The 26,491-nt window shown below is 52.5% G+C and overlaps 1 protein-coding gene across 1 annotated transcript in view; it reads right to left on the bottom strand.

The window, feature by feature from the left end:
• The window catches only part of DOC2B (double C2 domain beta), a 224,759-nt gene extending 201,617 nt beyond the window's left edge, over positions 1 to 23,142 (bottom strand). Inside the window, exon 1 of the mRNA XM_060258979.1 lies at positions 22,948 to 23,142. Within this exon, the coding sequence (XP_060114962.1) occupies positions 22,948 to 23,142 (195 nt within the window). The remainder of the gene's footprint in view (positions 1 to 22,947) is intronic.
• Positions 23,143 to 26,491: the final 3,349 nt, after the last annotated feature.

The raw sequence follows: 26,491 nt of genomic DNA, 5'->3' as shown, positions 1-26,491 counted from the left end.
GTGATTGGGTATGGGGATCTGGGGGGGAGGTTCTTATGCATGCATGTAAGTGGGATCACAGCCCCTCCATTTTGTCTTAGTATGCAGTAATCAATAAAGCAATCAATAATCAATAAAGCATGATTCCTGGTTTTAACATGATGCATCGAACCCGGTATTTTACAAAAATCTTAAAAACAGCATGGTGCTATACCTCAGAATATTAAATGCTCAGCCAATGGAGAAAACAGAGGCTTTGCTCTGCAGCTCCTGTGCGATTGAGCAAGCCCGGCAAAGCAAGCTGTGATGCAGAAGGAAGCAAGCGAGAGGGAGAAGGAAGCAGACGACAGCCAGTTGAAACCGGTCAGGAACCAATAAGAGCCGTCAGGGGCCAGGGCCATAGCCACGATTTCATGCTTGGTGGGGCCTACCGCAGGATTTGTTGTTTGGAGGGGCCGGGGGGGCGCCCGGTTTGGCAGCCCAGGGCTCTCAGCACTGTAAGCTGCCTTGAGTTTAGGGTTGCCAAGTCCAATTTAAGAAATATCTGGGGACTTTGGGGGTGGAGCCAGGAGACTTTGGGGGTGGAGCCAGGAGACATTAGGGGTGGGGCCAAGATCAAGGCTGTGACAAGCATAATTGATCTCCAAGGGGAGTTCTGGCCATCACATTTAAAGGGACGGCACACCTTTTCAATTCCTTCCTTCCATAGGAAATAATGGATAGGGGCACCTTCTTTTGGGGCTCATAGAATTGGACCCCCTGGTCCAATCGTTTTGAAACTTGGGGGATATTTTGGGGAGAGGCATTAGATGCTGTACTGAAAATTTTGTGCCTCTACCTCAAAGAACACCCCCCCCCAGAGCCCCAGATACCCGCGGATCAATTCTCCATGATTTTCTATGGGAATAAATCTCCCTAGGGAATAACAGAGTTCCCAGTAGACATTTCCCTCCCCTCCCCCCCGCTTTCTGACGATCCTGAAGCGGGGGGAGGGTCTCCAAACCGGGGGATCCCCTGCCTCCACCTGGGGATTGGTAACCCTACTTGAGTTCCACAAGCTAACCTCCCCTTAGTGCCTGGGCAGTCACAGCAGCTCTGCTCCCCCCACCCCATTCTTACGTGCCCCTCTCTCAAAGAGACAGTGACCTCTTGTCTCTTCCCCCACCCCCTTTGCTCTGCAAGGCGTGTTAGGGAAGGAGAGAGAAAAAGCGAAAAGACCAGCCGCAATGCTACGACTTGCTCAGAGTGGCGGTGAGCAGAGGGGAAAGATTGGGGGCTCTCCAATGGAGGAGTCATACAGTTGGAAAGGGGGGGGGGGGGTTGAAAGGATGGGCCTGGCCCCTCCCAAGCCCCACTGTAGCTACAGGCCTGCTGGGGGCCTGATTTGGCCCCCGGGCCACAGTCTGCTTGTGGCGTGGGCGGCATATAAATCCAAAGTAAATACAGTATTTTTTGCACCATAAGATTCACTTTCCCCCCGCAAAAAAAGTGGAGGGAAAAGTGTGTGCGTCTTAAGGAGTGAATACTGCAAAAAATTCACACAAATGCCTCTAAATTCACACAAACGGCTCTAAAAACTAGGTGTGTCTTATGCTCAGGTGCGTCTTATGGAGCGAAAAATACGGTAAATAAATAGTGCAGACATCATTGCATTGGGGATGTCTCACAGCGACACCAATGTGTGGGGCAGGGTTTCCCTCGACGGCTGGCTGTCTGGCAGCGTCCAGAAGCCCCCCAAACCCAGGGAAGCCCTGATAGGAACTGAGGACTGGCGCAACCCTATGCCTCAGAGTTTTCTCAGCTTGGAAAAACAACTTTGGGGGGGGGGGGCAGGGAGAAGCAGGAACCTTTCCTCCCACTGGGCAGCATCCCAGGCCTGAATTGGCTCCGCTTTGTTTATAAATAGCTCTTCCCCACAGCTGCTGTGTGACTGCGGGAACCTGAGCCGGTTCCGGGAAACCGGGACCCAGCTCCTTAAAAACCCTGAACATGTCGTTTGGCCCTCGCGGCTCCCTTTCAAATGGCGCTTTGTGGTTTGGTGCTCTCTTCTCTGGCTCCAGCCACAGCATTGAGTTCTGCTTTCCTTCATCTGCATCCACAGGCTTGACAGTCCGTCCCTCAATTAGCGAGGATGGGGAAACAGACGAAGAACAGACAAAAGAGAATGTGGAAAGAGAGGAAAGAAAGAGGGACTCTCACCCAACAAATCCCACATTAGGCATAGTAGAGAAAAGAGAAGACTGGGGGTAACGCAACAACAAAACTGCGGGTCACGTAGGGTTGCCAAGTCTGGTTCAAGAAATATCTGGGGACTTTGGGGGTGGAGCCAGGAGACTTTGGGGTGGAGCCAGGAGTCAGGTGTGACAAGCATAATTGAACTGCCCCCACCTGGGGATTAGGCAACCAACAGAGAATCACAGAAAAACGGAGCAAGAAATAGACACAAGTCTCTGTGAAAAACCAGCCTCAAAAGTAATTACAAATTATACACGTGATTTATAAATAAATATGAAGTAATAATATAAAGGGAAATCAATCCGAAAGCAAACAACAACCACACCCGCACTCAAATTTCTCAATAAACGAATTAACACTGAGAGAGTCCATAAACGCAGCTCAGGTTGTGGTGAAGGTGGGTTCTTCTAAGGAGTCCAGCACTCCAAGGTCTCTTCAACAATATCTCAGTAAGATGATTCAGTGCAGCAAGGCACACAGAACGCAACAGGGCCGTACTTGATCCCCCTGTTTCACAACAAGGCTTCTACAAGCTTCGAAGAGCATTCATACATTTTTTACAAAAGAGCAGAGCTTCAGAATTCGTTAGCAACAATGTGGTGTGGCCGTTGTTTGCTTTCTGATTGATTTCACTTCATATTATTACTTCGTATTTATTTATAAATCACTTGTATAATTTGTAATTACTTTTGAGGCTGGTGGGGGTTGGCAACCCTGTGGTCACAATGATGAGGCCTTCATAAGAACATCAGAAGAGCCCTGCTGGATCAGACCAGGGGTCCATCTAGTCCAGCCTCCTGTCTCACACTGGGGTCAACCAGTTCCTCTGGAGGGCTAACAACAGGGCAGAGAGGCTGAGGCCTTCATAAGGACATAAGAAGAGCCCTGCTGGATCATACCAGTGGTCCATCTAGTCCAGCCTCCTGTCTCACACTGTGGTCAACCAGTTCCTCTGGAGGGCTAACAACAGGGCAGAGAGGCTGAGGCCTTCATAAGAACATCAGAAGAGCCCTACTGGATCAGACCAGGGGTCCATCTAGTCCAGCCTCCTGTCTCACACTGGGGTCAACCAGTTCCTCTGGAGGGCTAACAACAGGGCAGAGAGGCTGAGGCCTTCATAAGGACATAAGAAGAGCCCTGCTGGATCATACCAGTGGTCCATCTAGTCCAGCCTCCTGTCTCACACTGGGGTCAACCAGTTCCTCTGGAGGGCTAACAACAGGGCAGAGAGGCTGAGGCCTTCATAAGGACATAAGAAGAGCCCTGCTGGATCATACCAGTGGTCCATCTAGTCCAGCCTCCTGTCTCACGCTGTGGTCAACCAGTTCCTCTGGACAGCTAACAACAGGGCACAGAGGTCAAGGCCTTCTCCTGATGCTGCCTTCTGGCACTGGGCAAACAAACAAACAAATGAGGAACACCAGCAGCAGCCGCAATAGGCTCACAATGACTGCATACAGAACCCAAAAGGAACAGAAAAGGGGAGATCCATGTAATGTACACCAGCTCCAGAGCCAGTTTGGTGCAGTGGTTAAGTGTGTGGACTCTGATCTGGGAGAACTGGGTTTGGTTCCCCACTCCTCCACTCGCAGCTGCTGTGCGGATGGGACCTTGAGTCAGTCACAAGTTCTCGCAGAGCAGTTCCTCTCCAGAGCAGTTTCTGTCAAAGCTCTCTCAGCTTCCACCTACCTCGCAGAGTGTCTGCTGTGGGGAGGGAAAGGGAAAGGAAAGGAGATCGTAAGGCGCTCTGAGACTCCTTTGGTTAGTGAAGGGAAAGGGAGAAATCCAATCTCTTCTCCTTCTTCTTCTCTTCCCATGTTACACTAAAAACCATACCCAGATGCCACCCTCTGGTTAAAAAAATCAGAGCTGGTTCCAGGTTTTTGAGGGCCCTGGACAGAGAGTGCACCCAAGGCCCTCCCTACGCTCACAATCAGGTGCCTTTCCTTGCCTGCCCGTCCACACACCTCCACTTGCCTGTCCATTGTTCTCCTGCCCACTTGCAAGCTTTCCCACCCCCTGCAGTAATCACTGCCCACATTGCCTGCAGGCGCTTTCCTTGTTGGGGTTGGGTTTTGCTAGGAGTGCCGCTGCCATGGCCACCAGAAACGCAGGTGCATTAGGCCTCTCTCCAGCACCGCTGGAAGCACATGCAGCTGGAAGCACAGGTGACAAAGCATTCCCAAGCAGGCAGTAGAAGGGGGGAGGAATGCAGGCATCAGAGAATGGGGAGGAGGAGAAGGAGAGGAGATTGGATTGATTCCCAAATCAAGGTGGGGCTGAGAATTGCTCTTGAGAGAACAGCTCGGCGCCAGATTAAACCCTGTGGATGCCCTTAGGCAGTCAAAATCTTGGGGGGCCCCCTCATAAATTATCTCAGAGTCTGAGTGCCCACCCCTCTGCCCCTGCTGCAGGCACCTTCTTAAAAAGCCCCTTTGACTAAGCTGCGGGGGAGAGGCAGAGAGAGGCAAACGTGGCGACAACGCCAGCAGCAGCCGCAGCAGGTAAGTCAGGCAAAGGGTAGCTCCGTTGCTGGCTGCTCGTGCAGGCTGGGAGGGCTGCAAGCAGGTGGGGGAGCCAGCCCAGGGCCCCAAAGGCATGGAGACCCATAGGCCAGTGCCTACTTGGCCCAATTGTTAATCCGGCTCTGGAACAGCTCTTTCAAGAACTGGGACTGACCCAAGGTCACTCCAGCAGCTGCATGTGGAGGAAGAGTGGGGAATCAAACCTGATTCTCCCAGTTTACAGTCTGTGTTTTTAACCACTACACCAAACTGGCTGCCTGCGCCAAAAAGGAGGCTTTTCGTTTTGCTTTTCTCCCCATCGCTTAGGTTTTGCTCTGAGACTCTGAAATTCGGAGTGGAGGGTGGGATATAAATCCAATATCTTCTTCTTCGCCATCCTCAAATCTCCAGGTATTTCCCATCCCAGAGCTGGCAACCTTTACCTCTTTCGCTTGGAGAAACGTCGACCGTGGAGTGACGATAGAGATTTACAAGATTACGCATGGGATGGATGCATAAGCATGAGATTGCTGAGCAGTCAAGTTAAAACGAGTAAAAGGAGGTACTTCTTCTCCCAAAGGGTGATTAACATGTGGAATCCACTGCCACAAGAGGAGGCAGCGGCTGCAAGCATAGACAGCTTCAAGAGGGGATTGGATAAACATACGGAGTAGAGGTCCATCACTGGCTATTAGCAACAACCTATTGTTGGATGACAGAGACCCCGTGGTGCAGAGTGGTAAAGCAGCAGTACTGCAGTACTGTGGTCTGAACTCTTTGCTCATGACTTGAGTTCGATTCCAGCAGAAGCTGGATTCAGGTAGCTGGCCCGAGGTTGACTCAGCCTTCCATCCTTCCGAGGTCGGTCAAATGAGTCCCCAGCTTGCTGGGGGGGAAGTGTTGAAGACTGGAGAAGGCAATGGCAAACCACCTTGTAAAAAGTCTGCCGTGAAAACGTTGTGAAAGCAACGTCACCCCAGAGTCGGAAACGACTGGTGCTTCCACAGGGGACCTTTCCTTTCATTGTTGGACCTCTCTGGGGCAGTGATACTCTGGTGCTTGGGGTGGGGGGTGGGGGCAACAGTGAGAGGACTTCTAGTGTCCTGGCCCCACTGGTGGACCTCCTGATGGCACCTGGTCTGTTTGTTTGGTTTTTTTGGCCACTGCGTGACACAGAGTGTTGGACTGGATGGGCCGCTGGCCTGATCCAACATGGCTTCTCTTATCTTCTTATGTTCGTATGTTCTTAACACTGCCCCTGGTTAAAATGTGTGCTCACACTCTTTTCTTACCCTCAGTTGGGGTGATACAAATCTGCCATTTCCAGTTGGCATCACGAGGCTTTCCGTCCTGCTCTTTTTCATGGCTCGGGTTCTTGAGCCATTTATTTCTCACCATTTTTGCACCAATCCCACTCAGCAGATGTAAACACACTGCGTAAATTTTATAGGGGAAGTTCAGCAGGAGGAAACATAAAAGGACATTACAATAAAGGCATCTGGGTTTGATCAGTGCAAGGGAGAAACGCAAGTCTTTTTCAAGCAGAAAAAGATCAGATTGTGAAATTTGGCACCGTTCCTTTTCTTGAGAGCCCCATAAAAACATCTGTAAAAAATTCCATTGTGCGTGCACATTAAAGACTAGAAACTTGCACAATCCTCTCAAAACAAAAGCTCAGATCCTTGGGCATTTGTATGGCTACAAGGAATTCCACATGGCATGATGGTCAGAAGGCTGACCGCTTCTTTGAAATACCTGCCCAGTTCTGTACTTTGAACAGTAGCCTCGTCACACAGAAATCAAGCAAATGAAACTTTAATCAATCAGCAATTCATCTCCAGCACTGGGAAAAGCCTGGCCTGCACCCGCTGTTAAGGACACAGGAGAAGAGGACATTTAAAAAGCTGAAAACTGCCATGGGTCAGCCAGGGCTCAATGAGGACTCCTCAGCCAGCTCTGAGTCAGCAGAACTCAGCAAGCAGGAAGATGAACTGCAGGCTGGTCAAGAGTTAAGACAGCAGCTGGTGCAGAACCACTGACAGTCTCCATCCCTGAGTCAACAGGTGAAACTAGGATTGTCAGGTCTTACCTGGCTCCCAGCAGAGAGAAGTTTATCATATGCGCTTCATGAGCATGGCGTGATTATGTCACCCGGAAGTGATGCCATCACGCCAGGCACGTCGTGTAGGGATTCTCTAGCAATTTGGCTAAAAACTCTATGGTGCCATAGAGTTTTTACCCAAATTGCTAGAGCATCCCCCATGCAACATGCTCAGTGTGATGATGTCACTTCTGGGTGATGTCATCACACCGGGCATGTCAGGCACAGCGGAGCTCTTTGGGGGTGTGAATCCCCCTGCTGGCCAGCTGTGTGCTGGCTGGTTGGAGGTCCCAAAACTAGGGGAACCCCTGCCCCCAACAGGAGACTGGGAACCCTATGTGAAACTAAGCTGATTGTTCCCAGCCCTCCAGTATCATTCTCACTAATAGTTTCTCCTCCCCTCCCAGTCTGGGATTTGGGACTGCCAGCTCCAATTTGGGGTATTCCTGGAGATCTGAGGGCAGAGTTTAGAGAGGGAAAGGAGCTTTCTGTGGGGATGTGACAGCACAACCAATGTTCCCTCTAAGCTGTGGAGACTTGTGAGCTGAAATTCTACTTCGTGAGCTACTGGCATTAAAGTTGTGAGCTACTGCATACATTAGTTTGCTCTGGGGCCATTTTTCCTGAGCTGAGACAAAAATGTGTGAGCCGGAGGCTAAAAACCTGTGAGCTAGCTCACACTAACTCAGCTTAGAGGGAACACTGGTCACAAGAGCCATTTTGGCATAGGGGTTATGTGTGTGGACTCTTATCTGGGAGAGCCAGGTTTGATTCCCCACTCCTCCACTTGCAGCTGCTGGAATGGCCTTGGGTCAGCCATAGCCCTCGTAGGAGTTGTCCTTGAAAGGGCAGCTCCTGTGAGAGTTCTCTCAGCCCCACCCACCTCACAGGGTGTCTGTTGGGGGTAGGAAGGGAAAGGAGATTGTGAGCCACTCTGAGATTCAGAATATTGGGGAGGGACGGTGGCTCAGTAGTAGAGCATCTGTTTGGTAAGCAGAAGGTCCCAGGTTCAGTCCCTGGCATCTCCAACCAAAAAGGATCCAGGCAAGTAGGCATGAAAAACCTCAGCTGGGACCCTGGAGAGCCATGAATGGGGCTGTGGCTCAGTGGTAGAGCATCTGCTTGGGAAGCAGAAGGTCCCAGGTTCTAATCCCCGGCATCTCCAACTAAAAAAGGGTCCAGGCAGGTAGGCATGAAAAACCTCAGCTTGAGACCCTGGAGAGCCGCTGCCGGTCTGAGCAGACAATACTGACTTTGATGGACCGAGGGTCTGATTCAGTAGAAGCAGGGCTTTTTTTGAGCAGGAACACAGCCTGGCGTCAGGGGGTGTGGTCTAATATGCAAATGAGTTCCTGTTGGGCTTTTTCTACAAAAAGCCTTGTGTGGAACAATGGTGATGTCAGGAGGTGCGGCCTAATATGCAGATAAGTTCGTGCTGGGCGCTTTTTTTCCCCCAGAGGAACTGCTCTCCGAAGCCTGGAGATCAGCTGTCATTCCAGGAGAACTCCAGGCCCCCAAGGGGCAAGTTGGCATTCCCACTGGGCTTCTGGGAGATGGGACGGAGGCAGCATGAAAGGATATGGACGAATGCTCAGCAGCCCCTCTCCTAGTGCGAGCACCTCCCCGAAACAGCAGGCTACACCTGGACGCTACAGGCTCTTGAGTCCCCCAGGGAGTTCCTGCTAATTCACTCCCTTCCGTCTCTCAGATATCCCGTTCCCTTTGATCCAGGGGGCCTTTCATTTCCCTACGCTGCCGAAATTAACCCTGCAGGCCTGCTTGCGGGAGGGGAAAAAACGTTATTTTTCTCTGATCTCCACAGGCCCCTGGGTAAGGTTCAGAAAGGATGCTATCGGCATTTCTTTACAATTTCTTTCTTTATTTTTTGTTTAAGCCACAGTTTCTGAACCTCTAGCAGCCAGCCTCTGGAGACGCTATCCTAGTGAATAAATATATGCAGCACCTTCACGTTCAATGAAACTGTCTTTGGGGGCACAATGCCATCGTCTAATCCAATTGGCTATCAGCAGATACGATACAGTCCTAGCATTCCATGATCCCCGATTGGGCAGGGCCATCCTTGTGCACCAGTCTGGTAAAAGAATAAGATGAACGGAACGATGGGTTTCCACAAAAAAAAGGGCAGCCTGAAGAAATTGTTGCTTTCTACCCCCACCTCAAAACTCGTGGATGCTCAAGAGTGGCTCCAGAGAAGGGTTACCGGGTTAAAACTATAGGAGACAACTGTCTAGCACAGGGGTGGCCAAACTGTGGGAGCCAGATGTAGCTCTTGGGAGCCACATGTAGCTCTTTCACCCACATTGTGTGGCTCTTGAAGCCCCCACCGCCCCATCAGCCAGCTTGGAGAAGGCATTTCTCTCTTTAAATCGCTTCTCCAAGCCAAGCCAGCCAGTGGCTTAGAGAATGCATTTCCTCCCTATCTCCTCCCCTAATTTCCTTCCTTCCTTCCTTCCTTCCTTCCTTCCTTCCTTCCTTCCTTCCTTCCTTCCTTCCTTCCTTCCTTCCTTCACTCCCTCCCTCCCTTCCTCCCTCCCGCCTTCCTTCCTTCCCTCCCTCCCTCCTTCCTTCCTTCCTTCCTTCCTTCCCTCCTTCCTTCTCTCCTTCCCTCCTTCCTTCCTTCCTTCCCTCCTTCCTTCCCTCCCTCCTTCCTTCCTTCCTTCCCTCCTTCCTTCCTTCCTCCCTCCCTCCTTCCTTCCCTCCTTCCTTCTCTCCTTCCCTCCTTCCTTCCTTCCCTCCTTCTCTCCTTCCTTCCTTCCCTCTTCCCTTCCTTCCTTCCCTCCTTCCTTCCTTCCTCCCTCCTTCCTTCCTTCCTTCCCTCCTACCTTCTCTCCTTCCTTCCTTCCCTCCTTCCTTCCTTCCTTCTCTCCTTCCTTCCTTTCTTCCCTCTTTCCTTCCTTCCTTCCTTCCCTCCTTCCTTCCCTCCTTCCTTCCTTCCTTCCTTCCTTCCTTCCTTCCTTCCTCCCTCCCTCCCTTCCTTCCTCCCTCCTTCCTTCCTTCCTTCCTTCCTTCCTTCCTTCCTTCCTCCCTTCCTTCCTTCCTTCCTTCCTTGTGGCTCTCAAACATCTGATGCTCATGTCTTGCAGCTCTCAAATATCTGATGTTTATTCTGTGTGGCTCTTACGTTAAGCAAGTTTGGCCACCCCTGGCCTAGCATATTTTGCCTTGGGGAAAACTATTTTTTCACGCCACAGGAGAGTCATCATTCCTTCCCACACAATGTGATTGTTCTGAATACACAGCAAAAAAGAGATGGACTTCAAACTGCAAGGAACAGCAGTGTTCCTTCTAAGCTGAGTTAGTGTGAGCCAGCTCACCGTTTTTATAGCCTCCAGCTCACACATTTTTGTCTTAGTTCAGGAAGGATGGCCCCAGAGCAAACTACTTTATGCAGCAGCCAAATCGCTCGCTCACAACGTTAAAGAAGTAGAATTTTTGCTCCCAAGACTCCACAGCTTAGAGAGAGTACTGGGGAAGAGGGTCACAGTTTTGAATGCTCTCCCACATTTAAGAAACCCCCTTCGAGTGACTTGTGAAAAAGCAAAAAGATATTGGAAAGACACACACCCCAAAATGCAGAACATATTCACGTTTCAATTCCCAATGGAAGCCAAGAGTATTCTATCAGGTGTTCTGCCTAACAAATTACCAATCACTTTAGAAGAGGTATCCAAATACATGGTGACAGTGGCTAGAACTATTTATGCAGCAAAATGGAAACTAGACATCAGTCCATGTTAAGAAGAATGGGAAAATAAACTTTTGGAATATGCAGTAATAGCAAAATTAACAACCTATCTGAGAAACAAAATCTGAGGAGAGATGGCGAGATGCATTATGTTATGCTAGCAGGAGACAAACTTAGAGTGAGAAAATATCATATAAAATTGTATGTATTAAAATCTGTTGCAAATGAATTAAAATCCGTTGCAAATGAATACAAATGAGGTTCTCAATGTAAGATACACAATAAACTTTCTTTTACACCATGATATAATATACTTATCTATTAATGGTTCTAACTAATATGCTGAAGTGGCAAAAACATGTTATATTGAATGTGTAATAATGATGAAACCAGTGTTGTGGTCAAAATAGATTAGTTATGAAGTTTGAAACGTAAAAATTTAAACGATGGATACACTTGTATCCCCAAAATTTAAAAAAGAACCATTGTATTTTATCGATAATACATTTGAAATTATAAGGAAAGGGATAAAAGGGAAAATATTCTGTCCTATAGATTTTGTACTACATTATTGTCTTCAACAAGCATAATTATGCTTTATAGCCTTTCTGTCAGACATTGAAACTTGCACTTAACTGTACCCCGAGTAGATGTGTTCCCTTGCCCTAACTAACGCCATTTTGTATGCTATTGCTAACCATGAGAATAAAGGTTTGCATTTCAAACGAAAGGGACAGTTGCTAACCGCAAGGGAGGAATTTCTCGCTTGGCACCAACAAGCGCCTTGAGCCTTTGAAGATGGCATGCCCCAAGGTAACCAGCGGGGTTCCTTCCTTGGGAAAGAGATAAGGGAGTCTGGGAACAGGCAACTGTCTCTCAGGGTGCGAGAATGGTTTTACTGTTTTGCTTTCATGTGCTCTACAAAATACCAGGCACGGCCTTGGAATGTATCAAACTCAATCTGCTTCTATCCCAGACCACTAGTTCTCAAATAAATGGATTAATTTTGAAACAAAATGGTTCGTTTTCATTTGAAGTTCCAAAGTCTGACACTTTCTCCCATTCTTTCCCTTTTCCGTACCCCCACAGTTTCAGAAGGAAGGAAGGAGCCGTCAAGTAAAAGTCTAACCTATCAGGGAGGGTGGTGCTGGCTCAGCCCCTTCTTTGCCTGATTCGTTTATACTTTACAGAGGTTTTCCTTTCCATGGAGGTAGCCTTGGTTGCCACCTGCCTCCCCTCGGAAGGCAGAGGCAGAAAGAACAAGGCTTGTAAGGCAGCTCTTAGCTGGCCAGTTGGACAGTACAGGTGGAGGGAGTCCTTCAAGCACTCCTGATATTGACAACATGTGCCTCCACATCACCCTCTGCTTCACTGAGAGCTTGCCTAGCCTAGTGGTTAAAGCGTCGGACTAGGATCTGGGAGACCCAGGTTCGAATCCCCACTCTGCCAAGGAAACTTGCTGGATGCCCTTGGGCTAGCCATCTGCTCTCAGCCAAACGTACCTCGCAGGGTTGTTGTGAGGAAAATATGGAGGAGAGGAGAATGATGTAACCCACTTTGGATCCCCATTAGGGAGAAAGGAGAGATAGAAATACAGTAAATCAATAGATAAATTGCCAGTTGTTAAGTCCCTGAATGTATAACCTGATTCTTTCCACAAACACATCGGAGAAGCTATGAAACTTTCCCTTGCAGAGTGACAGCTATTGCTGCTGATTGGCATAAGCAGGGCCCCACTGGAGACTGCTGCTGCTAAAACAGTTGCATCCCGTACCAGCTGCAACACCCAAACTGACCACAGAACTGCACCAGAGTCTCCCAGGCATAGCAGTGAGGGCACAGATGTGGAGCTCTGGAATGAGGCACCATCTTTAAGCCTTCTCAAGTTCTAAAGTTTCACACAAGACACCAGAGAGGTAAACAAGACAAAACGGTCCTCAGACATTTCCCCGGGAACCGGAATGGCTTCTTCTACGTTTTGCCTCCTCAAACAGATGCCACAGAGCTGCAGGATTCGCACTTAGAACTTTCAAGTCTGACATTTCATTTGTTTCACCTCGCATGCAACTCACTGCAGAAGACAGAGGCAGGCCCAGTTTGTCTGGGTATCGACTGGAGGAGGGTGGGGAATGGCTTGCAACCTGCAAGCGTCTTCCTTAAAGCTCTTTTTCTCTCTGGAATCTCAGGATGGAACCAAGGATCTATCCAGGGCACATTTCAGAGGATGACCGTGTCGGTCAGCTGTAGAACGGCTAGATTTGAATCCAGGGGCACCTCAGAACCCAACAAGATGTTGGGAGACAGTTTGGTGTAGTGGTTCTCCTCTTATCTGGGAGATCCAGGTTTGATTCCCCACTCCTCCACTCGCAGCTGCTGGAATGGCCTTAGGTCAGCCATAGCCCTCGCAGGAGTTGTCCTTGAAAGTGCAGCTTCTGTCAGAGCTCTCTCAGCCCCACCCACCTCACAGGGTGTCTGTTGTGGGGGAGGAAGATACAGGAGACTGTGAGCCACTCTCAGATTCAGAATGGAGGGCGGGGTATAAATCTACGGTCTATAACAGGGGTGGCCAAACTGGCTCGGGAGCCACATGTGGCTCTTTCGCACACATTGTGTGATTCTTAAAGCCCCCCCCACCCCATCAGCTGGCTTGGAGAAGGCATTGCTCTCTTTAAATTACTTCTCCAAGCTGAGCCAGCTGACAGTCTGGATAAGGCATTTAAAGTTAAATTTGCTTTCTTTCTACCTCCCTCCACCTTCCTTCCTTCCTTCCTTCCTTCCTTCCTTCCTTCCTTCCTTCCTTCCTTCCTTCCTTCCTTCCTTCCTTCCTTCCTTCCTGTTTTGTGGCTTCCAAACATTTGACGTTCCTGTCTTGTGGCTCTCAGATATCTGATGTTTATTCTGTGTGGCTCTTACATTAAGCAAGTTTGGCCACCCCTGGTCTGTAAGCTTTCGAGAGATATCTGACAAAGTGACTCCCAAAATCTTGTACTCTGCAAATGTTGTTTGTCTCTAAGGTGCTCCAGAACTTGAATCTGGTGATCCAGGGAAAGTTACTTCTACCTACAGCCAAGATTTCCCTGGGCTAGATCCTTCCTAACTGTAGATAACTACACACCGGCGCAGTTTCCTTCTGTGGATATCTGTCACTGGCATTTCCTCAAGCAAGAGAATGGGATGGTAGAATGGGTTTGAGAGTGTAGGCAAGGATTACACTTTAGAAAAGCGGTTTTTTAATAGTTACCAGACTTGCTTTTCTTTTTTTTAAAGGTAAAGGCAGTCCCCTGTGGAAGCACCAGTCATTTCCGACTCTGGCATGACGTTGCTTTCACAATGTTTTCACGGCAGACCTTTTTACGGGGTGGTTTGCCCTTGCCTTCCTCAGTCCTCTACACTTTCCCCCCAGCAAGCTGGGTCCTCATTTTACCCACCTTGGAAGGATAGAAGGCTGAGTCAACCTGGAGCCGGCTACCTGAACCCAGCTTCTGCTGGGATCGAACTCAGGTCGTGAGCAGAGGGCTCCAACTGCAGTACTGCAGCTTTACCACTCTGCGCCACGGGGCTCTTCCTTTTTTCTTTTTTACTGTTTAATAAATGCAAAGAAATCACAAATGCTAGAAATGTTGCAGGCCACAGGTTGTCTGCATACCGCCTCCCACATACCAGAGAGAGGCAACGGTGCTTTGTGTTGTGACCAAACGTGCACGCAGGCAGCAGTGGGCGTTTCTTGAAAAGCACACTTGGGCCAGAGTTCTCCATGCTCTGGTCACATCCCAGTTAGATTGCTGCAACGCACTGTTGGCCTTTAAGACTGCTGGGGGTGGAGGGAGGAAGCAAACTGGTTCAAATTGCAGAAGTGAGATCGCCAACTGCTATCAATCACTGGGAACCTGTTTTGCCATTTGTAAAAAAAAAATCTGTTCTAGCTACTCGTTCGCTTTGGGACACAAATCAAAATGTTGGCTATGACCTTTAAAGCTCTAAATGGCTGCAGGGACCAGGAGACGTGATTGGCCACCTCTTATATTTGTTTGGGTTTAGGTTTTGGGGGTTTTTTTGCTTGATTGATATCCCACAACTCTAAGAGTCATCTCCAAAAGTGGCAGCTTCCATACCAGCCTGTCCAGGTCTGCTTCTAGGTGGCTGCTCAGGCTGTGGTTGGTGAAAAGCAGGTTTCTAAAGGCCCAGGGGAGAGCCAGTTTGGTGCAGTGGTTACGTGTGCAGACTCTTATCTAGGAGAACCAGGTTTGATTCCCCACTCCTCCACTTGCACCTGCTGGAATGGCCTTGGGTCAGCCAGAGCTCTCTTATCTGGGAGAACGGGGTTTGATTCCCCACTCCTCCACTTGCACCTGCTGGAATGGCCTTTTGTCAGCCATAGCTCTCCTAGGAGTTGTCCTTGAAAGGGCAGCTGCTGTGAGAGCTCTCTCAGCCCCACCCACCTCACAGGTAGGGTGTCTGTTGTGGCGGGGGGGGGGGAAGATAGAGAAGATTGTAAGCCGCTCTGAGCCTCTGATTCAGAGAGAAGGGAGAGGTATACTTCTGCAGTCGTCGTCTTCTTCTGCCACCCCCACCTTACAGCAGCTACACAGGAGAGAGCTAGGTTTCCCATTCCCCAATTTTGGAGCCTCCAACCTGCCAGTATAGAGATGGCCGGTGGGGGGAGCCCCACCCCGGAAGAGCTCCATCATCTCCCGACGTGCCCCGTGCAATGACATCACCCAGAAGTGACATCATTGCACCGGGCATATCGCACAAGGGCGCTCCAGCATTTGGGTAAAAAACTCTATGGTGCCATAGAGTTTTTACCGAAATGCTAGAGTGTCCCCCGTGCAACATGCCCGGTGCAGTGATGTCACTTCTGGGTGATGCCATCTTGCCAGAAAAAAGTCCCCCACCGGCAGCCAAGTAAGGTCTGGCAACCTTCTAGCATTTCTTGGAGGCTTGATGGAGCCCAGAGGAATAACAGCAGCAGGAAAGAGCAGCTGTTCTTGGTGGAAGCAGCAAAAAGCACACCTTGCACAGGGGATGTCGGGGTGGGGCAGACCCAGCTCTGACTATGCTGCCCCCCCCCGAATTAGGGAAGCCAAACCACCACCTAGTTAAGTGGCTGCAGAAGGGAACAGGCCCTGAAATCACGGCCCAGCTCACAGCTGAATGGGGGTGTTTGGGGCCCTTTAAGGCACCAGCTGGTTCATGGCTGATCAGAGAAGCCGGGCCCTTTAAGGAACCTCTGCCTGCTGGGGATGCCAGTCTCCAGGTGGGACCTGGGGATCCCCTGGAATTACAGCTCCTCCCCAGACAACAGAGGTCAGTTCCTCTGGAGAAAATGGCTTCTTTGGAGGGCGGGCTCGAGGGCATCGTTTCCTGCTGTGGCCCCTCCCCTCCCTGAACCCCGCCCTCCTCTGGCTCCACCCCCAGGATCTCCAGATCTTTTCCAACCCAGAGCTGGCAACCCTTAGTGCTGACCCGCTGCTCAGCAGTGGCCAGCCAGGAAGTCCCAAGGAAGACCTGCAGGCTGGGCGGAAGTTTGCTCTCTCCAAGTTGGGAGATCCCTACTGGGTTGCCAGGTCTGTGTTGGGAAATACTTGGAGGCTTTGGGGGTGGAGCCGGGAGAGGGTGGAGTTTGGGCAGGGGAGGGGAGGGGCCTCAGCATGGCCCAAGGCCCTAGAGACCACCCTCCAAAGCAGCCGTTTTCTCCAGCGGATCTACTGATCTACTGCCAGCTGGAAATCGGTCGTCAAAGCGGGAGGTCTCCAGGTCCCTGCAGATCTGGGGGCAGAGCCTGGGGACAATGGCCTCTGGAGGAAGGACTGGGAGCTTATTTGGAATATGCAGGGCTGTTTTTTATTTTTTTGCAGCAGGAACTCCTTTGCATATTAGGCCACACACCCCTGATGTAGCTGATCCTCCAAGAGCTTACGGGGCTCTCAGTACAGGGCCTACTGGAAGCTCCAGGAGGATTGGCTACAGCAGAGGGGTGTGGCCTAATATGCAAAGGAGGTCCTGCTAGAATTCCTTACAGGGCTCTCAGTACAGGGCCTACTGGAAGCTCCAGGAGGATTGGCTACAGCAGAGGGGTGTGGCCTAATATGCAAAGGAGGTCCTGCTAGAATTCCTTACAGGGCTCTCAGTACAGGGCCTACTGGAAGCTCCAGGAGGATTGGCTACATCAGAGGGGTGTGGCCTAATATGCAAAGGAGGTCCTGCTAGAATTCCTTACAGGGCTCTCAGTACAGGGCCTGCTGGAAGCTCCAGGAGGATTGGCTACATCAGAGGGGTGTGGCCTGATATGCAAAGGAGGTCCTGCTAGAATTCCTTACAGGGCTCTCAGTACAGGGCCTACTGGAAGCTCCAGGAGGATTGGCTACAGCAGAGGGGTGTGGCCTAATATGCAAAGGAGGTCCTGCTAGAATTCCTTACAGGGCTCTCAGTACAGGGCCTACTGGAAGCTCCAGGAGGATTGGCTACATCAGAGGGGTGTGGCCTAATATGCAAAGGAGGTCCTGCTAGAATTCCTTACAGGGCTCTCAGTACAGGGCCTACTGGAAGCTCCAGGAGGATTGGCTACAGCAGAGGGGTGTGGCCTAATCTGCAAATAAGTTCCTGCTACAAAAAAAAAAAAGCCCTGGGTGCTCCACAGCAGCTGCCATCTTCTCCAGGGGGATCTCTGGTTGTCTCAAGGTCAACGAGGGTTGCCAGTTCTGGGTCGGGAAACACCTGGAGAATTTTGGGGTGGGGGGTGGTACCCGGGGAGGATGGGGTTCGAGGAGGGATCCCAGAGGGGTGAATTGCCATAGAGTCAATTTTCTCCAGGGGAACTGATCCTGGTTGCCCGGAGATCACGCGTAATATAGCAGGAGATCTTCAGGTGCTACCTGGAGGCTGGTCAACCCTAAGGTCAACTGGGGAGAGCTCTAGGCCCACCCGGAGGCAGGCAGCCCTAGCTGTGCCTCTGAAGTAGCAGCAGCAGCAAAGTCAGGGAAGACCAGGAGAGTCCGGGTATCACAGGTAGCAGCAAGGAAATGATGTTACCAAGAGCTCCGGGGCCCAATTCAGCTGGGAAAGTGGGGGGGGGGGGGCAAGAGAGACTTCTGCCTTCCCTCCCAAGCAGTTTTCCTGAGCCAAAACAACCAGAGGGGGGGAGCAGTTTTGCCCCACTGCTGCGCTTCACAGCACATGTAAACAACAAACCATCTCGCCTCTTTGTCTGAGGCTCCAGGCGTAGGGGCAAAAGGCCTCAGCCATGGGGGTCAGGGTGTGACCCTTGACCAGGAAATGGGAGACCGAGCCAGCATCTCCAGTTGGGATGAGGTACCTTGCGGGACTGCTGGCCTTGGTGGGGGAGGCGAGGAGGGAGAGGAGGAGGAAGTTGGATTTGTACTCCGCCCTTCATTGAGAGCCTCCGAGCGGCTTCCAATCTCTTTTCCCTTCCTCTCCCCACAACAGCCACCCTGTGAGGTTGGTGGGGCTGTGGGGGCTTGTCGAGAACTGTTGTTGAGAGAACAGCTCTGCAAGAACTGTGACTGACCCGAGGTCGCACCAGCAGTTGCCTGTGGAGGAGCGGGGTGGGTGGGTGGGAATCGAACCCGGTTCTCCCCGATGAGAATCCGCACACTTAACTGCTACACCACATTGGTTTATAGCAAGCTGGGCCCCGGCCCTGGGTGAGCAGAGGGATTTCTCAAGTGTAGTTTTTCTGTCATGGAGGTCTCTCCTCCTCAGAGCCATTTGACTGGTGTCTATGCCTACCGGGTTTTTTAGAAGCCTCTCAAAACCATTTCCCCTCGAGTGTCTGCCCATCGCCCCTTCCCTTGCTACTGCTCCGTCAGCATTTGTGTCGCAGTCTTGAAACCGTGGCTTATTTGGGGTGGGATGTCATCAGACTGGTTTTGCACTGCTCTGCTCTTATTTTTAATCACCCCCCCCCCGCCCCGCACGGTGCTCCAAGCCAAATTGGGCCCCAGAGCACTTGGGAATGGAGGGTCTGTCAGCATTTTTAATCAGCAGCTGACAGAAAAAAATCCCAGTACACAGCGGGGGGGGGGGGGGAGAGGACAAGTGCTCAAAACCCTTTTTTTTACACCTTCAGAAAGACTGAAGGTGCGGCCTTCGATCAAGATCAGCCACGGGCCCCCGCATCCCGCCCTGATCAGGGAGGGGTCTTCCCAGTCTTTTCACCAGCACCTTCCATTTTCACCAGCACCTTCCACGGCCAGGGCTTTTCTTTGAGCTGGAACACACAGGAATACAGTTCCAGCTGGCTTGGCATCGGGGGTGTGGCCTAATATGCAAATGAGGTCCTGCTGGGCTTTTTCCCCTACAAAAAAGCCCTGTGTGAAACAATGGTGATGTCAGTGGGGTGTGGCTTAATATGTAAATGAGTTCCTGCTGGGGGTTTTTGCTACAAAAAAGCCCTGCTCGCAGCGCTTCCGACCACTCCCCCAAAATAGATCACATCTATTATGGAGCCACTGGTGTAGTGGTGAAGTGCGTGGACTCTTATCTGGGAGATCCGGGATTGATTCCCCGCTCCTCCACTTGCAGCTGCTGGAATGGCCTTGGGTCAGCCATAGCTCTGTCAGAGGTTGTCCTTGAAAGGGCAGCTGCTGTGAGAGCCCTCTCCAGCCCCACCCACCTCACAGGGTGTCTGTTGTGGGGGAGGAAGGTAAAGGAGATTGTGAGCCGCTCTGAGACTTCAGAGTGGAGGGTGGGATATATATCCAATATCTTCATCTACCTCACAGGGTGTCTGTTGTGGGGGAGGAGGATAAAGGAGATTGTGAGCCACTCTGAGACTCTTCAGAGTGGAGGGCGGAATATAAATCCAAAGTCTTCTTCTTCATCATCAATCTAATTTGTTCCCAGCTCTGCAAGGTAGACTCTAACATCCGATCTTACAAATGGAGGAAAATGAGACGGAAGGCCAAACTAGACAATTTGTGTGACACAAGGCAAGGGGTTCCACAGCCTGTCTCACAGTCACAGGTAGCAGCAAGGAAATAATGTTACCAAGAGCTCCGGGGCCCAATTCAGTTGGGAGGGTGGTGTGGGGGGCAAGAGAGATTTCTGCCTTCCCTCCCAAGCAGTTTTCCTGAGCCAGAACAACCACGGGTGGAGTGGTTTTGCCCCACTGCTGTGCATCAAAGCACATGCAAACTACTGATCTCCCTACAGCCCTTTCAGCTCAGGAAAACAGCATGGGAGAGAAGGCTGGAGCTCCTCCTTCTCTCAGATTGCACTCCCAAGCTGAATCAGGCCCCAGAACATTTGGGAACTTTAAGAAGAAGATATTGGATTTATATCCCACCCTTCACTCTGAATCTCAGTGCCGCTCACAATGTCCTTTATCTTCCTCTTTCACAACAAACACCCTGTGTGGTGGGTGGGGCTGACAGAGCTCTGACAGAAGCTGCCCTTTCAAGGACAACTCGTGTGACAGCTTTGGCTGACCCAAGGCCATTCCAGCAGCTGCAAGTGGAGGAGTGGGGAACCAAACCTGGTTCTCCCAGGTAAGAGTCCACACATTCAACCACCACACCAGACTGGCTCTCACAGTATACCGGGTATACTGGGTATACTGATGGTATGGCAAGACTGCAAGTCTTATTGGTGGCTTCATGGACTCCTATCATCAACAGGGCTTTTTTTGGGCAGGAGTGCACAGGAGCGGAGCTCCACCTGGGCTGCCCAGGGCTCTGGCTGGTATGCTGGGGAAGCCCTGGGTATCATCTACCTGAGCCATGAGTACTTTGGGGCCAAGGCTGACCAGGTAAGGCCATAGTGAGCCAATGTTTGAAGAAGAAGACTGCAGATTTATTCCCCGCCCTTCTCTCTGAATCAGAGACTCAGAGCAGCTTACAATCTCCTATATCGTCTCCCCCCACAACAGACACCCTGGGAGGTGGGTGGGGCTGAGAGAGCTCTCACAGCAGCTGCCCTTTCAAGGACAACTCCAGTGAGAGCGATGGCTGATCCAAAGCCGTTCCAGCAGCTGCAAGTGGAGAAGTGGGGAATCAAACCCTTTTCTCCCAGATAAGAGTCTGCGCACTTAACCACAACACTCAACTAGCTCTCAGGTCTTCAATTCAGGTCTTCAATTCAATTCTCAGGTCTTGATGTTCTACCCACTGGTCCACACTACCCTCATTTTCTTTTTTTCTCCCCCTAATAGGAAAGGATGCCAAACTCCATTGCTGGAACTTCATGGAATTTGAGAGGGCTGCACAATTTTTTATTTTTACTGCAAGGAGGTTAACAACGGCATGCCCATGCAGCAGAACTGCCACAAATTTCCCCTCTCTCCCCCCCTCTCCCCGCCTGCGTCAATACAACATTTCCAAGTCAGGCTGCATTTCCAAGTCAGGCCAAGCACCGCTGGTTGAATTCCTGCCTGTCAAGAGGCGGTAAAAGGCAGGGGGGGCAGCACTAAAAGGAAGAGGGCAGCCCAAGGCATGGAGTGTTTCAACCCCACTCATGCCAACGCCAGCAGCGATGTCCTTTTGCCTCCCCGAACTCCGCCTTGCAGAGACACGACACACGGCCCTGCCCTTACCTCCCCCCCCTCACAAAAAAAACAGCCCCGAGTCTGGGGCCCTCCTGCAGGGCCGGATCTGGGGGTGGGCAGAGGGGGTTGCTTGCCCCGGTGCAGCCAGAGGAGGGGCGCCAAATTGGGTATGGAGTCCATTCTATTCTATGGGCCCCTAAGATAGAATGGGCCCATAAGGGGGCGTCGTTTTTTAATTTTGCGCCCCCCCCCCTCAAAAAACAGGCTGATCCAGTCTTGCTATCCCTCAAAGTGCCACTTCTTCTTTCTCTGGGAACGCAAGTTCTTTGCCAAACTTCAGAGAAGCTGGCTAGCTTGTCCCGGCGCTGCGGGAAAGGGTCCTGCCTTTTAAATGGGGCTGAAGAGGGGTCCAACAGAGCCGTGCCCTGCTTCCCCGAAAAGTAAAACTGTTGCTTTTAAAAAAAACTGCTGTGCCCAGGGCCACAAGCCACCCTCTGTCCTCTGAACCCCCCCCACCACCACTGAGAGATTGCCCTATCGGATTCCTCAAGAGTTCTGGTCAGGAAGGAGGGAGTGGGAGGTGGGGGGAGACAGGCACCAAGAGACCTGGCTAGGATTTCTGCCTAAATACCCACGGAGAACCTCGAGGAGCCAGCTTAAGCAACCAGCTTTCAGCAGGAAGACGCACCCTCCACAAAAGACGAAAACCTCATCCCAGGTCCCGGTTGGCCTGGACGCACTTCTGTCCTGCATCTTTGCTACAGTGACACCCAAAGCAACCGGTGGCTCTTCTTGAGACAACTGGATCTCCAAAAGGGAAGGGAGCTGCGTGCAGGGGGTGGGGGTAGACCCGGATTAACAATTAGGCCAAGTAGGAACTAGCCTATGGGCCCCCACGCCTTTAGGGGCCCCCGGGCTGACTCCTCCCTCCATTTCCCCCTGCTTGCAGCCCTCCCAGCCTGCATGTGCAACCAACAACCGGGTTGCTCTTTGCCCGACTTGCCTGGTGCGGCTGCTGCTGGCGTCGCCGCCAAGTTTGCCTCTCTCTGCCTCTCCCCCACAGCTTTGTCCAAGGGGCTTTTGGGGAGGTGGCTGCAGCAGGGGCCATGGGACTCTGAGATCATTTGCAAGCCCCCCCCCCCCCCAGATTTCAATTGCCTAGGGGCCTCCACAGGGTTTAATCCGGCACTGGGCAGTGTGGGGGCGGTCTCCCCTTGTCTATCTGCCTGGGGAGGGAGAAGAGGACTCCTGCTGCGCCGGAGGCTTTGCAGCTGCAGCGGCGACCGCAGCCCATCCCACCCAAGGTGGTCGGCGGCTGCGATGCTGCGGTGCGGCGGTGACATTGAGAGACGGAGACGGAGGGGACGGTGAGGGCAGGTGAAAAGGGTGGTGGGCTTCCTCGCACTTCTTGGGGGCGGCGCTTTAGAGACAGAGGAAAGAGATGAAGAAACTGGAAAGGCCAGGCGATGGGACGTGGAAGGAAAAGACTGGCGTGGGGAGGAAAAAAAACAGAGCATGTTTTGGGTTGCAGAGCGGCACCGAAACCTTCTCATGGGTCACAATCATAATTAAAAAGAACCCCGTGTGCTGGGAGAAAAACAGGCGCCTGGCCGTTCTCCCCCCCCCCCCCCCCCCGCATCCCCCAGTCCTTTAAAACCATGTGGGTTTTAAAAGAACCAAAGAGGAGAATGGTTTTCGCCTGGGCTGCGTGGAGGGAAAGCGGTGTTATGGGGAAGGGAAACGGAAGAGGGGTGGAATGCCTGCCAGTCCCCCGGGTGTGTGTGTGTGAGGGGGGGGGGGGACTCTTCGGAACAGGGTGTCTCTTCGTCTGGATTCCGCACGGCTTCTCCTTCTGCCAAGCGCAGGGTTTTGACAGAAGAAGCCTGCGCGCTCGGAGTCCCAATCGACACGCACGCACATTATTCACGCTTCGCCCCGATCTGCCTCGTTTTGCCGTGCCCGCAACTCTGCTTGGAGCAAGCCCGGCGGAGACGAACAGGTGGCTCTCCCGGCGCTCAGCAGCGCTTTCTTGCCTCCACCGTGCGCATTCGGCGCAAGCAGGCCGACGGTGCAGGGATCCGGCCCGGGAACAGGTGGGTGACCTCTGGGGCATTTTTGCGCACAGGCTCCCCGGGCCCTGGTGGCTTTAGGGCGGACCCTGCGAGGCGAGCCCGAACCTGGCTCCACTGGAGACCACCCCGCCCCCAGGGCCGACCCTGCGCCACTAGGCAAACTAGGCGATCGCCTAGGGCGCCGGCCTTCTGGGGGTACCAAATCGGGCACCCCCATGTGACTCGGTGACATTATCAGTTGGGGGGGGGGGCGAGGCGCCAGAAGCTAGCCTTGCTTTGGGTGCCAGACAATCTAGGGCCGGCCCCCACCGGCCCTTTTCCCCCCTCCCCCGGCTCGCGAGGAGACCCGGGGCGCACTCACTGCAGTCGTCGGACTCGTAGCCGTCGGCGTCGGCCGCTTCCTCCTCCTCGACGCGGCGCTTGGGGGGCGGCGGCGGGGGCTGGGGCTGGGCGGCTTCGGTCCCGTAGGCCCCGAAGATGTGGTCGACGTCCTCATCTTCCTCGCGGGGGGGGCTCAGGGCGGCCGAGGAGGAGCGCAGGCTGTTGCTCCGGCTGACCGCGGCGGCGGCGGCGGCGGGGGGGAGGCCCCGGGGGAAGCGAGGGAAGTAATCCGAAATCTGCTTGATTGGTCGGATGGGGCCGGGGCAGACGTCAATCGCCATGTGCTCTTGGATGCTGATGGTCGCCTTCTCGCCTTTGCGGAGTGTCATGCACACGGCTCTCCGAGGGGCGCCCCACAAGCAGAGAATCGACGGCGGGGAGGCGGGGAGGGGGCGCGAGGCGAGGCGAGGCGGGCCGGCCCGGAGAGGGGCAGGCGAGAGAGGTGGCCCCCGACGGCCTTTACGCGGCTCGCGGCGCCCTGCGGAGCGCTGGCGGGCTGTGCATGCTGCTGGCGGCTTGGCCGGCTCTGCCTGGGAAGCGCGAGCGAGCGAGCGAGCGAGCGAGCGAGAGCGAAGGAGGCGAAGGCAGAAACGCCACCCGGCTCACAGGCAGGGGGTGGGCAGGCGGGTGATGTCACCAGCTCGCAACACAAAGCCGGAGGGAAGAGCCGCGAAGGGACTCCAAAGGGCTGGGGCAGCGCGGGGGGTCAAACTGGCGCTCGGGAGCCACGCGGGGCTCTGTCGCGCCTATGGGGGGGGGGGGCTCTCCAAGCCCCCAAGGGCCCGCTGGCCGCCTGGGAGAAGGCAACTCTCTTTAAAGCGCTCCTCCAAGCCCAGACAGCCAGCAGTCTGGTAGGAGGAGCTTAAAGTTAAAATTGCTTTCTTTCCGCCTTTCCTTCCCTCCTCCCCCGCCTGCCTGCTGTCCTTCCTTCCCTTCCCTTCCCTTCCTTCCTTCCCTCCTTCCTTCCTGCCTTCCTTCCTTCCTGCCTTCTTTCTCTCCTGCCTTCCTTCCTTCCCTCCCTCCTTCCCTCCTTCCTGCCTTCTTTCTCTCCTTCCTTCCCTCCCTCCTTCCTGCCTTCTTTCTCTCCTTCCTTCCTTCCCTCCCTCCTGCCTTCTTTCTCTCCTTCCTTCCTTCCTTCCTTCCTTCCTTCCTTCCTTCCTTCCTTCCCTCCTTCCTGCCTTCTTTCTCTCCTTCCTTCCCTCCCTCCTTCCTGCCTTCTTTCTCTCCTTCCTTCCTTCCCTCCCTCCCTCCTGCCTTCTTTCTCTCCTTCCTTCCTTCCTTCCTTCCTTCCTTCCTTCCTTCCTTCCTTCCTTCCTTCCTTCCTTCCTTCCTTCCTTCCTTCCTTCCTTCCCTCCTTCCTGCCTTCTTTCTCTCCTTCCTTCCTTCCTTCCCTCCCTCCTTCCCTCCTTCCTTCCTTCCCTCCCCTCCTTCCTTTCCTCCCCTCCCCTCCCCTCCTTCCTTCCTCCCTCCCCTCCTCCCTCCCCTCCTCCCTCCCCTCCTCCCTCCCTCCCTCCCTCCCTTCCTCCCTCCCTCCCTTCCTACCTTCCCTCCTTCCTGCCTTCTTTCTCTCCTTCCTTCCTTCCCTCCCTCCTTCCTGCCTTTCTCTCCTTCCTTCTTTCCTTCCCTCCCTCCCTCCTGCCTTCCTTCCCTCCCTCCTTCCTTCCTTCCTCCCTCCCTCCCTCCTTCCTTCCTTCCTTCCTTCCTTCCTTCCTTCCTTCCTTCCTTCCTTCCTTCCTTCCTTCCTTCCTTCCTTCCTCTGACGTTCGTGGTCTTGCGACTCTCCAACATCTGACGTTTAGTCTATGTGGCTCTTACGTTAAGCAAATTCGGCCGCCCCTGAGTTGGGGCGAGGCGGCGAGGAGTTCAGCACCGCGGACAGCTCCAAACGCAGCCGGGAAAGCTCTGCAGAGCCAATGGGCCTGGGACTCGTGGCGAGGCGCACCAGCCAGGCAGAGGGGGTTTGGGTACCTCCAAAGGGTACTCGCCCGACCTGGCTGGCTGGAAAGCCAGACTCTGAACATGGAGAATCGACTTCGCCAGGGCTTTCCAGATCTGTTTTGGAGGTGCTGTTTTTGGAGCTGAATTTGTACCTGTTTTGGCAGTTCCTACTGTTTTCTCTTGCAAATCGCCTCGGAAATAATACCCAACTCAAGCCAGGGGCTATCCAGGAGCTGATCTGCTTATCCTCAATTAATTTATTTAATCCTTTTTAAAAAAGCTTTCAAGTAGCAGTGAGTTCCGCATGATTAGTTAGACATTGCAAGAAGTTTATCCTGCGCAAACATACTGCCAACCATCTGCTTTGTGTGACTCCAAGTTTTACTGTTAACAGAGGGGTGGGGAATAAATCCCTGTTGCTTTCATTTCCCCCTCAAGCAAAAAGCCCCGGGTCCCTGTAGCCTTTCTTCACCATTTCTCGGACCCTTCCCAATGACCCATTTCTGCACCATTCCCCATCACCACCCAGTATGACCTCCCTCAGAACCATCTTCAGTTCTGACTCAGAACTCCAGGACTTCCCCTCCCCTTTTTTGTAGAAAAAGCCCAACAAGGATTCGTTTGCATATGAGGCCACACCCCCTGACACCACCATTGTTTCACACATGGCTTTTTGTGGGAAAGCCTCAGCAGGAACTCATTTGCATATTAGGCCACACCCCTGACACCACCATTGTTTCACACAGGGCTTTTTGTGGAAGAGCCGAAGCAGGAACTCATTTGCATATTAGGCCACACCCATTGTTTCACACAGGACTTTTTGTGGGAAAGCCTCAGCAGGAACTTATTTGCATATTAGTCCACACCCCCTGATGCCACCATTGTTTTAGATAGGGCTTTTTGTGGAATAGCCTAAACAGGAACTCATTTGCATATTAGGCCATGCCCCTGACAGCGCCATTGTTTCACACAGGGCTTTTTGTGGAAAAGCTTCAGCAGGAACTCATTTGCATATTAGGCCACACCCTCAATGCCAAGCCAGCTGGAACTGTGTTCCTGTGCATTCCGGCT

This window comes from Heteronotia binoei, chromosome 18 (genome assembly GCF_032191835.1).
Source record: "Heteronotia binoei isolate CCM8104 ecotype False Entrance Well chromosome 18, APGP_CSIRO_Hbin_v1, whole genome shotgun sequence".
NCBI classification, from domain to species: Eukaryota; Metazoa; Chordata; class Lepidosauria; order Squamata; family Gekkonidae; genus Heteronotia; species Heteronotia binoei.
This window is presented reverse-complemented; position numbering and strand designations above follow the sequence as displayed.